Genomic DNA, 15,628 nt, shown 5'->3' on the forward strand with positions numbered 1-15,628 from the left:
TTTAAATTATGACAACAACCTTTATGTATATATATATACATACATATGTATATCTTTTTGTATATATACAAAATTATGACAACCATAATGAGGTATACATATATATACCTTTTTTTATTTATTCAAAAAGAAACTGGAAATGAGGAAGTACCTTGCCTACTGCCACTTAGACATACCCAGTAATCCAGTGCCATCAAATCGATTCAACATACAAAACTGCAATTGTAATGCAATGTAGAGGTTATTTTTGTTACTATGACATTCTAATTTCTATTTGTAAAAAGCCATGTTCTTATAAATATTAATTAAAAGATTTTTTTCTAGAAAGGTGTAAACTTAGAGGTTTAAGTTGACAGCCTAGTAATTATTTTAGTCTTTATAGTATCAAATCTTTGAGGACTTAGACTATAGTGGATACTTCACATACTGGTTGTTTTACATGGAAATAACTTAGCTGGCCAATAATATATTTATTTCAGTGAAATCCAGCATTGATTATTAATAACATTAAGGGCACTAGGCCTTGCAGAAAAAAAGTAGTTAAAAAACAATTAGATATAAACTATCTTTACCATTATATTCATCAACAGCTGTGCCTTTATTAATCTACAGCTTCAAAAATGATAGAACTCTTGAATCACCCAGACATACAGAGTGCTCTTTACACCTGGTTTCTAAAAGAAAGCTCAAAGTTCTTCTGAACAGGTTCTTTCACTTCAAGCAAATCAATAAGATGATATCAGCTTGTCTACATTTGAGGAGTAGCAATTCAGCAATTTTTTTGCAAGAATGAATAACCCTAAAGATCGTGTTTCTATCTATATATGTCTATTCTCTCTTATTTGAGTTTGTCTTTAACCATAAATGCGAGGGCCTCTGGGGGATCAGCATTCTTCTTTTTTTTTCTCCTTGAATTTTCTTTTCTTTTTCCTGTTTTCCTTCCTTTCCTTTCTTTTTCCTTCTCTCCTTTCTTCCTGTCTTCTCTCCTCTGCTCTTCTTTTTTTTTTTTTTTTTTTACTCTCGTCTCCCTACTCCCCTTCCTTTCCTTTCATCGTTTATTCTTTATTTTCTAGGATGGGCTCTGTGTTTATTTGTAATGGTTTCCCAAGAAGCCTCCTAAGTTCAGGGTCTCAGAGGTTGACCTTCCAGCACTCTTTCAGTACAAGAAGTCTTTCTGGAGATTTCTTAAGAAAGCTATCCTCACTTAACACATTAACATCCCCATTACCTGTGTATATTAATTCCTTAAGTACAACTTCTCTGCTTCTTGATTTAATTCTTCTTTTCTTTCATTTTCTACTGTTTAGGTCTCCATCTGATGCGTGGGTGCAAGTTTTTCCTTTTTTTCTGCTTAACTTTTATCAATATACATACCGTGACAGGTAGATATTATGATACATATTCAACAAAATAGATAATTCTTATAAAGTACAGTTTTATTCAGTGTCCAAAAATGTGTGTCTCTGAGTTATAGATATATAACATCTTTTTATAAGTAATACACTTATTCCTAATGTGACAAAGATCCAGATGATTTGTTCTGATCAAATGTCCACATAAAAACATTCAAGAACAATAATAAAAAGCTATTGTTTATTGATTCTTTATCAGGATCCAGCAGCACTCTAGGCACTTTACATGTAAAAACACACACACACAAATTTCAGAGATATGTATGACTGGTTTCCCTATTTTACAAATTATGAAACTGAGGCACAAAGAGGTTTATGAATTTGCACAAGGTCACAGAGACAGTAAGCGGTGAAGGTGGAATTCAAACACAGACAGTGTTGCCCCAGAGTACGCATTATTCACCACTGTGCTGTGCGCTCTTTCCAAGGGTGTCCTGGGCCTTAAACAGGTGCACACTGAGTGAGAAAGCTAACCATTATTTGGTCACTTGAATGGTCAAATTCCAACACTGGCTAGCATTTTTTAAAGTAACATTGATGAGCTTGGAGATTGTTGTTTAGTTACAAATATATAAATAGAAACATCCAGCAGAATAAAATAAGATGGGGTTTCACTGATAGTATCACAGACAGTTGGACTAGAAAGGATTCTAAGATCATCTAGTTTGAATCTTTATTTTTCAACGAGTAAATTGAGACAGATTTGAGACTAAATGTAGAAAATAACTAAAACTCATACCTTCTTACACTGAGTTTGGATTTTTCCTTTATGTATGTTGCTTTTCGGAATGTGGAGATTGAAGTTCTGATTCTGATCACTCTCAGTGCTTAAGAAGTATTGTATATAAAGCCCTCTTCCGTTGTCCTCTACCTCTCTTTACAGCCTCTATTTTCTCCCCCATGGCTACCCAGCTCACCTGCCATGGATTTGAAAAATGCTGGCTGCTAATGTACTAGTTGTTAATTGCTATGTGTCAGTTAACTTCGGTTCAAAAATGTTTGCTGAAAATATAGATCATATTGTAAGGGTACTCACCACAAATACTAATACTACCAACTCAAAGTACTGACTGTATTTCAATAGAGTATAGAAGTATGTTAGGAGTTGTGGGATAAGCAAAGAGAAAATGGAAGGCATTACAGACCTTTAAAAAGAGACAATCTATGTCCAAATAATTGCTGCAGGTAAGAATGTACTAAAAAATTTTGTAGTTATCTGATACATTTCAAAGTTCAGCCTCTTCAAATTGAATGAGAGAGTCATAAAGACAGAAAAACATTTGAGGCAGGAAGTACCAAATTTCTAATAGTGGAATATCATAATATTTCGTGAGATATTCCTGAAGAGGGGTTATTTTTGGTGGTATGTAGATCATATTGTAAAGGGACTCACCACAAATATTACCAACTCTAAGTACTGATTCTATGTCAGTTCATTTGTTTACAGTTTATCTTCGCCACTAGAGAATGTTTCTTGAAAGCAGAAATCCTTTCCCTCTTTGTCATTGCTGACGTCTGTGCCAAGAACTGTCATGTTTTATAAAAGGAGTATTAAATGAATGAAAGACTGTTGGACCTCTGACTTATCTTCTCTATAGAAGGTCCACTAAGATTTAGAGGTAGAAGCTCTTATTCATAGGCCCAATCCAGTCATCTGAGAGGAAGTAGAATTGTTAAGGGAAGACATACTGGGATCTTTGAAAGAGAAACTCAGTAGATATTTCTAAATGTTTTTTACGAATAAGCCACTGAACAAGATTAATAGTGAAGAAGAGCTCCATGACCTAATGGACATATTCACAGTGGTGTTCATGATTTCATTACAGGTCTTGGTCTTCTGAGCTCTCATCTCTGAATTAGGTCTTATAGAAGAGTAAATGGGATACAGTAACAGTGTAACAGAATTTGTCCTCCTGGGGCTCACGCAGGATCCTGTTGGCCAAAAAGTGTTAATTGTTATGTTTTTGTTCATTTACATTGTGACAATGGTGGGCAACCTGCTCGTTGTCTTGACCGTTGTTGTCAGCCCCTCCCTGGGCTCCCCCATGTACTTCTTCCTTGCCTATCTGTCACTCATGGATGCTGTTTATTCCACCGCCATTTCGCCCAAAATGATTCTAGACTTACTCTGTGATAAAAAGACTATTTCCTTCCCAGCTTGCATGGGCCAGCTCTTTATAATGCACTTATTTGGTGGCTCTGAGATCTTTCTTCCGGTGGCAATGGCCTATGATCGCTATGTGGCCATCTGTAAGCCACTGCATTACTTAATCATCATGAATCGACAGGTTTGCATTTTGTTGCTAGTGGCGGCCTGGGTTGGAGGATTTTTGCACTCTGTGATCCAACTTCTCTTTGTGCACAGACTCCCCTTCTGTGGCCCCAATGTCATTGATCACTTCATGTGTGACCTGTACCCATTATTGGAACTTGCTTGCTCTGAAACCTATTTTATAGTGCTCACTGTTGTTGCCAATGATGGAGCCATCTGTATGGTAATTTTTATCCTTCTACTAATCTCCTATGGGGCCATCCTAAAGTCCCTGAAGACTCACAGTCAGGAGGGAAGGCACAAAGCCCTGTCTACCTGCAGCTCCCACATCACAGTGGTTGTCCTCTTCTTTGTTCCCTGTATTTTCATGTATGTTAGACCTGTTTCCAACTTTCCCGTTGACAAATCTATGACTGTGGTTTATACAATTATTACTCCCATGTTGAATCCTTTGATATACACTTTGAGAAACTCTGAGATGAAAAATGCTATGGAAAAAACCTGGAGTGGAAAGTTAACCACGTGTAGAATAAGAATTTGTGTCCACACTGAAAATATCATTGCTAATTCTAAAACAAGAAATAGGCAATAAACTATCACAATGAACAATTAAGTCAATTCAATGGATTCTCTAGGAATACTTCCCTTTATTGATGCAAAGACATCCAAAATGTAGAATAAATTATCTTTTACATTAGAATGAAAGTAATAGAGACATTCTGGAGGTTGGATAAAATCCATAAGTATTTTTCCTGTTATAATTAAAAATAAAACTAAGCTAGCATTGTCATTTTATTTTTCTCAGAATATACTGAAACAGGGCTTAGAAAAAAAATTATTTCCTTTTAAAGATAGAAAAAAACAAGTTACTTTAAAAATTTTTCTATCATTCAAATTAATGAGAAAACGATTTACCCAGTTCTTAGAACAAATTTTTGAGACCAAGGGTGTGGTTTTAAGATTTTACTGTTCATTATTGTATGAGCACAACAGCTTTTTTTAGCTCCACTGTGCATTTTGTGTTTAAGATTACTTCTGTTCCTCTGGGGAATGTCTACATATTTATAATTCTGCCTATTTTAGTGGGACATGAAATTGTGTTTGGTTTGAGACCCCATCAGTGAGCAATTTTGTAGATGGGATGTCATTGATGAAGAAAACTCAATCTAGTTCTTGATTAGAGGACAGATACTACTCTTTCACTTTGTATTTGAAAATAACATTAATCTAGGTTATAAACATTTATGTTTTCCTCATTAGTTATTATGTGCATTTTTTGTGATTCTTAAAATATTAGATAGAGCTTCTGATTTTATCTCCATGAAATTGAAGATATGGAAAGAAATGTGTTATTTTCCATAAGCAGCATGTTCCCTAAAAGTTGTATTAAACTAAAATACATTTTTACATAGAGACTTAGAAATCATTTGTTTTGGTAAAAACAAAATTTTGTTTTTCAATTTTATGTAAAAAAAATAAATTTTTCTCAGTCTACAGTCCATCCAGGAACATCCCAAAACCAGAAAGCAGAAAGAATTTTCCCAGTGTAATATGGAAAATTATCTGTGCTTAACAAGAGTTTACTTTTCTAACTAAAAGATTTTAGAGCTTTTCTTATTTTTAGATTTTAGTTTGTACTTTTTCGTGTATATCTGGCAACATGCAATTATTTATAAATCTCATAGCCTCTTACCTAGAATACTATTGACGTCGTTGAAACTACCCGATTGCACTCCTCTGATGCCATTTCTTCACCCCTCCTCAGAAGTAACCCCAATCCTAACTTTTAAATCATAGTTAAAAATAGTTTAACTAGGTATGCGTGTATCCTTAAAGAATATTGTTTAGGTTTTCTTATTCCAGTAGTTTCCTTAAAGAATATTTGGTGTTGTCTGTGTGTAGGATCATATCATCTGTGAACAGGAATCATTTTACCAATTCCTTTTCAATTTGGGTGCCATTATTTCTTTTTCTTGCCTTATTGCTTTAGCTAGGACTTCCAGCACAAGGTTAAATAGGAGTGATGATAAGGGCCTCCATGTCTTGTTTGTGTTCTCAGGGGGAATGCTTTCAGCCTGTATCCATTGAGAATGATGCTGGCTTCTGGTTTGATATAGATGTTCCTCAAATTTCTCTACTATTCCTATTTTACTGAGGGCTTTTTTTTTTTATCAGGAATAAGTGTTGGGCATTATCAATTGTCAATTGGCATTATCATGAGATTTTTTTCTTTCGTTCTTTTTGTATGATGGATTATGTTGATTGATTTTCTAATGTCGAACCATCCTTGTATACATAGTATGAATCCCACTTGGTAGTGTTGTGTTACTTTTTTAATACGATGCTGAATTTTATTGGCTAGAATTTTGCTGAGCATTTTTGCTTTTATGTTTTATTTTTTATATTTGTGTGTTTTCCTGGCTTTGGTACCAGGGTTTTACTGGCTTTATAGAATGAATTTTGGGAGATTTCCTTCATTTCTTTGCTCTGAAATAGTTTGAATAGCACTGGTGTGAGTTCTTCTCGAATATTTGGTAGAATTCTTCAGTGAAGCCGTCCAGGCCAGGGCTTTTAATTGTTGGGAGTTTTTGTTTTGTTTTGTTTTGAACCCCATTCAATCTCTTTTCTTGTTATGTATTTTTCAGATTTTCTATCTCAGTTTTTGTTCATTTAGGTAGGTAGTGTGTTTCTAGAAATTTATCTCTTTCCTCTAGTTTCTCGAATTCGTTGGAGTACTATTTTTTGTAGTGTTCTGTTATGATCTTTATTTTAGCAAGGTTTGTTGTAATGCCTCTCTTCTCATCTTGTTTGGGTTATTTGTTTCCTCTCCTATTTTTCTTTTGTTAGTTTGTCCAGTTGTTTACTGAATTTTTTGATTGTTTCAAACAACAAAGTTTTGGTCTTGTTGATTCTTTCTGTTTTTTTTTTTTTTTCCAGATATTTCATTTATTTCTGCTCTAATCTTTGTTACTTCCTTTCTTCTGTTGACTGTGGCCTCTTTTTGTTATTCTCATACAGCTATCATTTTTATTTTGGTGTGTTCTTCTATTTTGATGTTTGCATTTATTGCTATAAATTGACCTCTGAACACTGCCTTTGCTGTGTCTCAAAGGCTTTGATATGATATCTTTACATTCTCATTTAATGCTAGGAATTTTTTGATTTCCTCTTTGATTTCTTCTATTAGTCAGTGCTTTTCAAGCAAGATGTTATTCAGGTTTCAAGTATTTAATTTTTTCCCTTGCTCTTCTTTTTGTTGATTTCTACTTCTATGGTGTTGTGATTAGACAGAATGTTTTGTATTATTTTAATATTTTGGATTTTATTGAGGGCATTTTTTGGCCTAAAATGTGGTCTATTCTGAAGAATGTTTCATGTGTGTTGTAAAAAATATCCACTTTGCTGCTGTTTGGTGGAGTGTTCTATATATGTCTCCGAGGTCAAGTTGGGTGATCATGGCCTTTAGATCTTCTGTATTTTTGCTGTGTTTCTTTCTAGATGTTCTGTCTTTTATATAGTGGTGTGTTGAAGTCTTCCACTATTATTGTGGAACGGAGTATTTCTCTTCTCCATGCTCTTTTTTTTTTTTTTTTTTTTATGGTCTTAGAGTTGGTTTTATGTATTTTGGAACCCAGTCATTGAGTGTATAGATGATATTTGATTGTCATTTTAATCATTGTATAATGTCCTCCCTTGTCTTTCTGTTCAATTTTGCCTTAAATTTTACCTGAGAGTAATATTGCCAGTTCTACTCTTTTTTGGTTACTGTTTGCTTGATATATTTTTTCTGTTTTTAATTTTCAGTATATTATGTGTTTTTGTCAGTGATATGTCTCTTGTGGGCAGCATATTGATGAATCTTTTTTTTTTTTAATTCATTCTGCCACTCTCTGTCTCTTTATGTGTGCTTTTAAGCTATTTACATTCAGTGTAATTATTGACACATGGGTGTGAATTTATTGCTGTCATACTGTGCTTTTCTTCTGTGGTGCTGACGTTTTCTTTGTGCCTCTTACTTTCCCATGCCAAGTTCCTTTTGTTTGTGGATTTTCTTTTCTTCTTTCGTTACGGTAGATTTTGTGTTTACTCTTTATTATTTTTTTGTTTTTTTTATTTGGCTGGTTAGGTTTATTAAGTTTCTTTGTGGTTTCCTTGAATTTTACCCTTATCTTCCTTAGTCTGAATCAGTTGTTTATTACCTGATATTGCTTTGAGTTCCTCTCCATCTGAAAGTTCTATACCTACCCATTTATTCTCCTTTTTATTGTTTTGACATTGTCATCATTTATTGACTGACGTTTCTGTTTTACTTTCTGAGTCTTTAGCTTTATTTTAGTATTGAGAGTTCTTACCTAGGTTGGTATCTGGCTGATGCTTACCTATGTCCTAGACTCCGGTTGTTGTTTAATGTTGGTTCTCTAACAAAAAGTCTCCCTTTAATGTTTCTTGTAAGTTTGGTTTTTTTTTTTTAGAATTCCACGAATTTCTTTTTATCTGGATAAGTACTAATTTTCCTATTTTATTGGAGAGTTTTGTTGGATATATTATTCTTGGCTGTCAATTATATATATATATATATATATGTCGTCCCATCAATTTCTTGCCTGCATTACTTTTGCCAAGTAATCATAGTTTAATCTTATTTTTTCCCTTTGTAAGGGACTTTTTGTTTTTTTCTAGAGCTGCTTTCAGGATTCTTTCCTTATCTTTGGTTTTGGCAAGTGTAGTAATGATATATCACAGTAACTTCTTTTGGAGTCCATCCTATATAGGCTTCTTTGAGCTTACTGGATCATCACTTTTTCTTCTATCATGCTATTTTGGAAGTTTTCTGTCAGCACATCTTCAACAATCTTCTCTGTGTTTTCCACATTCTCCCCCTGTTCTGGAACTCCAATAATGTGCAAATTTTTCCTCTTGATTGTGTCCCACATAATTCTTAATTTTTCTTCTTTGTCTTCTCTAATTTTTCCTCAAAGTGGTATCCATATATTTGTCTTCAATATCACTGATTCTGTCTTCCATTGTTTCAAATTTGCTTCTTAAGCCCTCTATTAAGTTGTCTATTTCTGAAATTTTATTATCTTTCTGATTTCTAGTTGCCTTTTCTCACGATTTCTGATTGTTTATTTAGTGTGATTGTTTTATTCTTGTATTATTTGCCTGAATTCTTCCATATTTTTGTCTGTGTTTTCCCTTTTTTAGGCTTTGTTTTCTTTTGTTCTTTTTTTTTTTTTTTTTGATGATTTTGTGTATTTTTTTCCTTGTGTTTTTTTCTGTATCTCTTTCCTAATGCCTTGGAGAGCTCTAAATATTACTATTTTGAATTATCAGGTAGTTCCACTGCTTTTTCCTCTACCAGAACTTCATCTGATTCTTTATTTTGGTCACTTGCTGAAGCCCTCTTTTCCTGCTGTGTCTGAGACATTAGGGTCTTTTTTTCTTTATTTATTGATTGTATATTTGTTTGTTTCATCCTGTTTTTCTCTTTTGTTTTGATGTCATGATGGATAGGCTGGACGTGCTTGCTGCTTGCTTGTTGTGAAAACGATAGCTCTCACCACCTTGTCTGGTGGGCAGAGCAGCAACAGTCAGGGGAAGGCCACATCTTTCTACACTGATTTGGTGAGGTGGGTGAAGGTGGCCTGGGTGCATGCTATTTGCCTTCCAATACTGGTCCAGAGTTGTGGGAGCATTCACAGCTTCTCACCAGATGGGTGGGGGATTCAAACGTGGTGTGGTCCAGGCTTACTTACCACCATTCAGCTGTTTGTCAATTGGTGGGAAGACATGTGCAATGGGAGTCTGTGGTGGAGGTGTGCCTGAGTATCAGGGATGCTATGGCCTTGGCAGCTGGGAGGGTGTCCAGATAAATGGTAGGAAGTAGCATATGGGGCAGAAGGGTGAGGTGTGAAAAAGCTTGTTTTTCTGGTTATAAAGTATTCTGTATCCTGTTGTGAGCTCCATGAAGTTCCTTCCTGTCTTCCCTGCCTGGGGTCATTGTTGGCTATGCTTCAAGGTGGCAGCACTGTTCCATATTAGTTGACAGGGGACCTCCACTTTATGTCTTTCCTAGTTCTCTGTTTTCTGTCAATATCTTCTTTCATTCAGTATTTGACCTGATTCCTTATCCCTTCATTTGATGGTTAAAGTTCCAGGATTGATATTTGTATCTGTTTTATTTAGTTTTTTGTGTCTTTGCTGCAGAGAGATGGCATGGTTCATCTGTCTAGGATGTAATGTAGGCTGGATTCACATGATTCTTTTTTTAATACGGATATCCAGTTGTTTGAATACGCATTCCTTGAAAGTCTTTCTCTTCTCTATTGAATTTAATGAAACTTTGTTGAAAATACATGAACATGTATGTGTGGTTCTATTTCTAGACTCTGTGTTCAGTTTTGTTCAACTATTTGTCTAATTGTGCAACAGTGTAACAGAGTATTAATTACATTTGTTTTGTAGTCCATGCAGACCTATGTAGATAAGGTTTCTCCAGCAAGCTTGTTAGAATCCTAAAATGGCTACTCATGCCTCTCAGAGGGAGAAGGCAGAAGCTGCCATGCTAGGTAAGGGCTATCCCCCCAAATGGCTCAATGTTCTGTCATATTCTAGAGATCAAGGCAACCATACAATTGTCCAGATTGATAAGGGTGAAGAAATTGACTCCATATCTTTGGGCAGCGTTAATATAACATGAAGAAAAGCATAAGATAGAAGATATTGTGTCCACCTTTAGAAATACAATTTTTACTGGTTTACCTATGGTCACAATAACACACATACTCACACAAGCAGGCACATTCATCCTCTTCATCAACATCTTATCTCACCATGGCATCAGCTTGAAGTTCAGGACTTCAATTTCTAAATCCATATCAGGTATGGATGAGGCTCCTTGGATATAGTTCATTTCGTACAGCTCCTAAATTATTGTTTTTCTGTATTTAAAGATATATGAACTGGAGTCATGTTCTCTCTTTCACACACACAACATATAATGGGAGGGAATGCAAGATAACCAAAATAGACACTACTCTTCAAAAGAGTGGCAAGCAAAAGGCTACGGTGCTTACTGTAGTCAGTTGAATTACATCAATTTATTTCAAACATTAGCCCAGCTTTTATTCTTAAAATAAAACCTACTTCGTCATATTAGATTTTTTAAATATATGGCTGTATTTGAATTGCTAAATAATACTTGAGAAATTTTGTGGCTATGTTGATGAATTTTTACAAAACCTCGTAACTCCTTTTTTCATCTTTGCTTAAGAGTTATGCTGTTACACGAAATGAGTTTGAAAGTATTTTAATTTCCTTTTGTCCCAAAAGTATCTTTTGCTGAAATGGTGAGTAGAATTCATTGATAAAGCTATATGCGAATTGATTTTTTTGGAGGGGGAGGAGATAGTAAAATGTCATTTAATTTAACAGGCATCATGTTATTATGTTTTTTGATTTTGTATATTTGTGTTCAGAAAGTTGTATTTTTCAAAGTTTTCCTCCACTTCTTGTCAGTTGACAAAAATATTGGCATGTATTCATTTATAATATCCTTTTATTATCCTTTTAGAATATACAGAATGTGCCGTGATGGCACTTTTTTCTCTAGCAAATCTCAGTTTGTTTTCCTCTTATTTTTTTAAATCCATTTTGCTAGACACATTCATTTTATTAGTCTTGTCAAAAAGCAACTCCTAGTTTTATATATTTTCTCTACTTTTAAGATTAATTTCTATGTTAATGATTTTTCTTTTATATTAACTGTTTCAATTCTACAATATTCTCTGGGTTAATTTTACTCTTTCCTTTCTAAGTTCTTGAGATAGAAGCTAGTTCATTTTTTAATAATCTTTCCTATTTTCTAATATTGACAATTAAAGATATATATTTCTCTCTAAGCACTATCTAAGCTGCATCCAATGAATTTTAGTTTTTTTACTATATTACTGTACACAATATATTCTAATTTTCATTGTGATTTTTTCTTTGATCCATAACTTATTAAGAACTGTGTCGTTTAATTTGTAAATGATTGGGGAGTGTATAGTTACTTGTTTATTCAAATTTTGTAGCTGCATGTTAATATTCTCATACATATTTCCGTATGATATAAGTCCTCTGAAATGTATCGCAGCTTGTTTTGTGCTAGAATGTTTTCTATTTTGGTGAATGTTCCATGAGGACTTTGTCATAAATAAAATAGTCCCACATTTCCTTTCTTTTCTCTATTGCCATACCATCACCTTTTGTCTTCATTGGTTTACTATAATTTTTTTGTTTTTATAAAGCTTTAGACTCCGATAATCACTACCCAGCATTTTATTCTACAAAGTATAACTTCTTATTTTAGAATTATTATAGGAATTTTGCACTGAGTTTTATAATCAGATTTAATGTTGAGATAATTGTATAGAATTCTTCTTGCAGTATAAGTTACAGTGAATTTTTAATCGTTTCCTTAAAATGAATTCCAAAATGAAATTTATATCTATAATTATATTCCAGTCTAGAAATATTTATTTCTAAAAATTGCTTCGGAATGAAATATAGTAATTGTTAATTTAAGTACACTTTAATGGGTATTGGGAAGCAAATTGTATGAAATGTTTTTTAAAAATTGAGGTACGTGTTTTGACTTGTAAATAGAACACTTATGTGATTTTTGACAATAGGCATTGATTACACAGGAAAATTAGGCAGTGGGGAACCATCGATGTATGTAACAATTTTCATTTCTGTCAAGACTGAGCTGCCTGAAGGAGAACTGGGATATGCCACAGAATCCTTCAGCATACATTTCGAAGCGTAATTAAGGTGGTTTGCGGGCTGATAGTAACAAAGATCTAAAAGAACTGTGACCTTAACAAGGTAGAGTTTTGATTTTCTGTTTATGAAAGAAATACAGAGTAAGTTGACTGAATTGAGTCCCAAAAGCTTATGGACACCGAATTCTTCTACTCAGTAATTATTAACTCTTGATTTCCATGTTATTATTATTTTTTAATTTCTTTATTTTGGGGAAAGTATGCTGAGCCAAAGATACATCATTTTAATAATTTCTACATGTACATTTCAGTGACATTGGTTACATTATTCAAATTGTGCTACCATTTTGCTAGTTACCTTACCACATTATTCTACCATCATTATCTTAAACTAACTGCTGCCTAAGTTTCCTATACAATGTTTTGAGTTACCATTTCTAAATTTAATCTCACAAAGATAATTCTTCAAAAGAGTAGAATGCTCAGAGCAGAGGTAATTTACTAATTAAAATAATCTATTTTTTAGTTCATGGAAGACTTCAGGGGATAGTTTTGTTTTAAGATTTAAAACTTTAAGATTATCTCTGGGAAAAATTTTCTTGTGCTCATGCATGTAATTTGAGTTTTTCTAAATCAACAATGAACATACTAAAGAGGAAACAAAGAAAAAAAAAACTCCCTTTTACCATATCATCTAAAAGAATATAATCCCTAGGAATAATCTTAGAAAGACTTGTGTAGAGAATGGTGCAAAGGGTACTAAAATTGATTAAAGATGACTTAAATAAATGGAAGAACATTTCAGGCTCACGGATTGGAAGACTCAGTATTGTCAAGATGTCAATACTACGTAAAGCAATTTATAAATTCAAGAAAATTCCTCCCCCCCAAAATTCCAACAGCTTTCTTTACAAAAATGGAAAAATCAATCCTCAAATGTGCATGGAACTGCCAAGGGCTCTTAATTGCTTAAGCATCTTGAAAAGGAACAGAGTAGGACTCTCAACTTCTAATCTCTTGACTTCCATTCTTGTGGTATGATTGTGGTCACAGGATGGCTGTTGGAGCTCTGAACATTTTATCTGAGATCTAGAGAAACATCGAAGAGGAAGGTAAAACGGAGTTTGGCTTCCAACTGAATCATCTCACTTCCTGTATGTCTCACTTAATGACTTTAACTTGTATCTTATAAAGGCCACATTAATTTTCAAAGAATGCTGGGAAATTTAATTTTTTTTAAACCTGGGACTATTGAGTTCCCTGGAAATATAAGGTATAACACTAAGGTGGTGGGAGCAGAAAATATAAAGAAGGCCACCAGAACTCTGCAATTCCTACAAATTTTCATTCTCTTTATGACTATTTCCAAGTGATAGAATTTCCTCCTCCCACAGGAACAGAGTTCCTTGAAGCTTTTTGTAAAAAGAAACAGTTGGTAGTGTTTTCCTCAGAAAGGGCTGTGTGATAAGACTTAGAATTCCTAGATTTTCAAGCTACTCCTTTAATTTTTTTTATTCTTCCTTTATTTTCATGTTCAATACAGATTTTACCAGTTTGTCTGTCTGAAAACTCTTTTCATGAAAAACTCAAGACTCTTACTGCTAGTGTGAAATATTAGTTTCCTCGGGTTGCGATAAGAAAATTCTGCAAAATAGGTGGCTTTAAACAACAGAAAGTTAGTCTCACTTCTGGAGCAGAGGTTCAGCATCAGGGTATCAACTGTGTTGATTCTTTCTGAGGCTTTGATGCAGATCTGTTCTACTCCTCTCCTAGCTCCTAATACCTCCAGAATTCCTGAGTTTCTACTGCAGCATCACATGGCACCCTTCATCTCTCTCTCTTTCTCTGTGTGTATCTTCTCTCTTATAAGATCACCAGTGTGACCCACCCTACTCCAATGAAATCTCATATTAATCTAACTGATAACATCTTCATAGAATCTATTTACAAACAGAGTCACATTCATAAGTACAGGGGTTTGAACTTCAACTTATGTTTGTGAGGGACACAATTCAATCCGTAACAGGTGAGAACCCTGCTTTATATGTATTTGAATTAAACTTTCAATGATTTGTTCTGAAATCAGTATTCTTGGTCCATTGGGAGCGAGTTCAGATGTCATCTGATAGGTATAACTTAAAATTACACATTCGAAAGGTTTGCCTATTTTGGAGGTCATGATTTAAAAAAAGAGAATTTCTACACATTTAAATTCTCCCCAATCAGGTTATACTTTTGGGATTTTTTTCCCCTGAAGACCTGGGTCTGTAAATCCTATTTTTACATGGGTGATTATTCTTGTAGCATCTCTGGAGATGCAGACTCTACTCTCCGAATTATGATTAAGGTTCCAATGAATTTAATGATGGAAGTGTCACCCTTTGAGATGCATCAATTAAATGACTCAACAATATTTTTTGTACTTCAAATGGAAATAAAATGTCCAAAGGTTCTTACATTACCCCAGAGAGTGCTTACCTGTGTGAGTATTTACATGACTGACTGGTAGTTTTAGGAATTGAAATGCTGGAGCCAAAACGTAATGAAATATTAAAATGAAATTATTCTCCATCCTTCACGCATACCAAAGTTTAACTATGTTGTAAGAAGTCAGGCCAGTATAACAGATTGAGCATCAAAATGTTGTAAGGGCTACTTCACTTCTAAACCACAAAATGCAAAATATTTCCCTAAACTATTCACAGTTTTCTCTTTCACAAAATTTACTTTTTATTTTTTTAACCTCATACAACTTAAGTAACATTTGATTTTTTAGAACAAATTATGCCAGGATTGGGGTTTTTGAATCTCTTTGTTTATAATGAAGATTCGGAATTCTTTTGGAGGACCTTTTTTTTTTAATAATTTTTATTGTGCTTTAAGTGAAAGATTACAAATCAAGTCAGTCTCTCACATATAAACTTATGCACACCTTACTACATACTTCCAATTACTCTCTGCCTAATGAGACAGCCCGCTCTCTCCTTCCAGTCTCTCTTTTCGTGACCATTTTGCCAGCTTCTAACCCCCTCTACTGTCCCATCTCCCTTAAAGACAGGAGGTGTCAACCTAGTCTCAAGTGTCCAACTGATGCAAGTAGCTCGCTCCTCATCAGCATCTCTCTCCAAACCATTGTCCAGTTCAATCCATGTCTGATGGGTTGGCTTTGGGAATGG

At 34.1% G+C, this 15,628-nt stretch overlaps 1 protein-coding gene across 1 annotated transcript; it reads left to right on the forward strand.

Moving 5' to 3' along the window:
- The first annotated feature begins 1,023 nt into the window (after positions 1 to 1,023).
- LOC135229441 (olfactory receptor 4A5-like) lies at positions 1,024 to 5,225 on the forward strand. The gene has a single exon (XM_064279020.1). It carries the CDS (start codon positions 3,290 to 3,292, stop codon positions 4,274 to 4,276), a length of 987 nt encoding a protein of 328 aa, XP_064135090.1. The 5' UTR covers positions 1,024 to 3,289; the 3' UTR covers positions 4,277 to 5,225.
- The last annotated feature ends 10,403 nt before the right edge of the window (positions 5,226 to 15,628 follow it).

The sequence above is a fragment of the Loxodonta africana genome, unplaced genomic scaffold (genome assembly GCF_030014295.1).
Source record: "Loxodonta africana isolate mLoxAfr1 unplaced genomic scaffold, mLoxAfr1.hap2 scaffold_29, whole genome shotgun sequence".
NCBI classification, from domain to species: domain Eukaryota; kingdom Metazoa; phylum Chordata; class Mammalia; order Proboscidea; family Elephantidae; genus Loxodonta; species Loxodonta africana.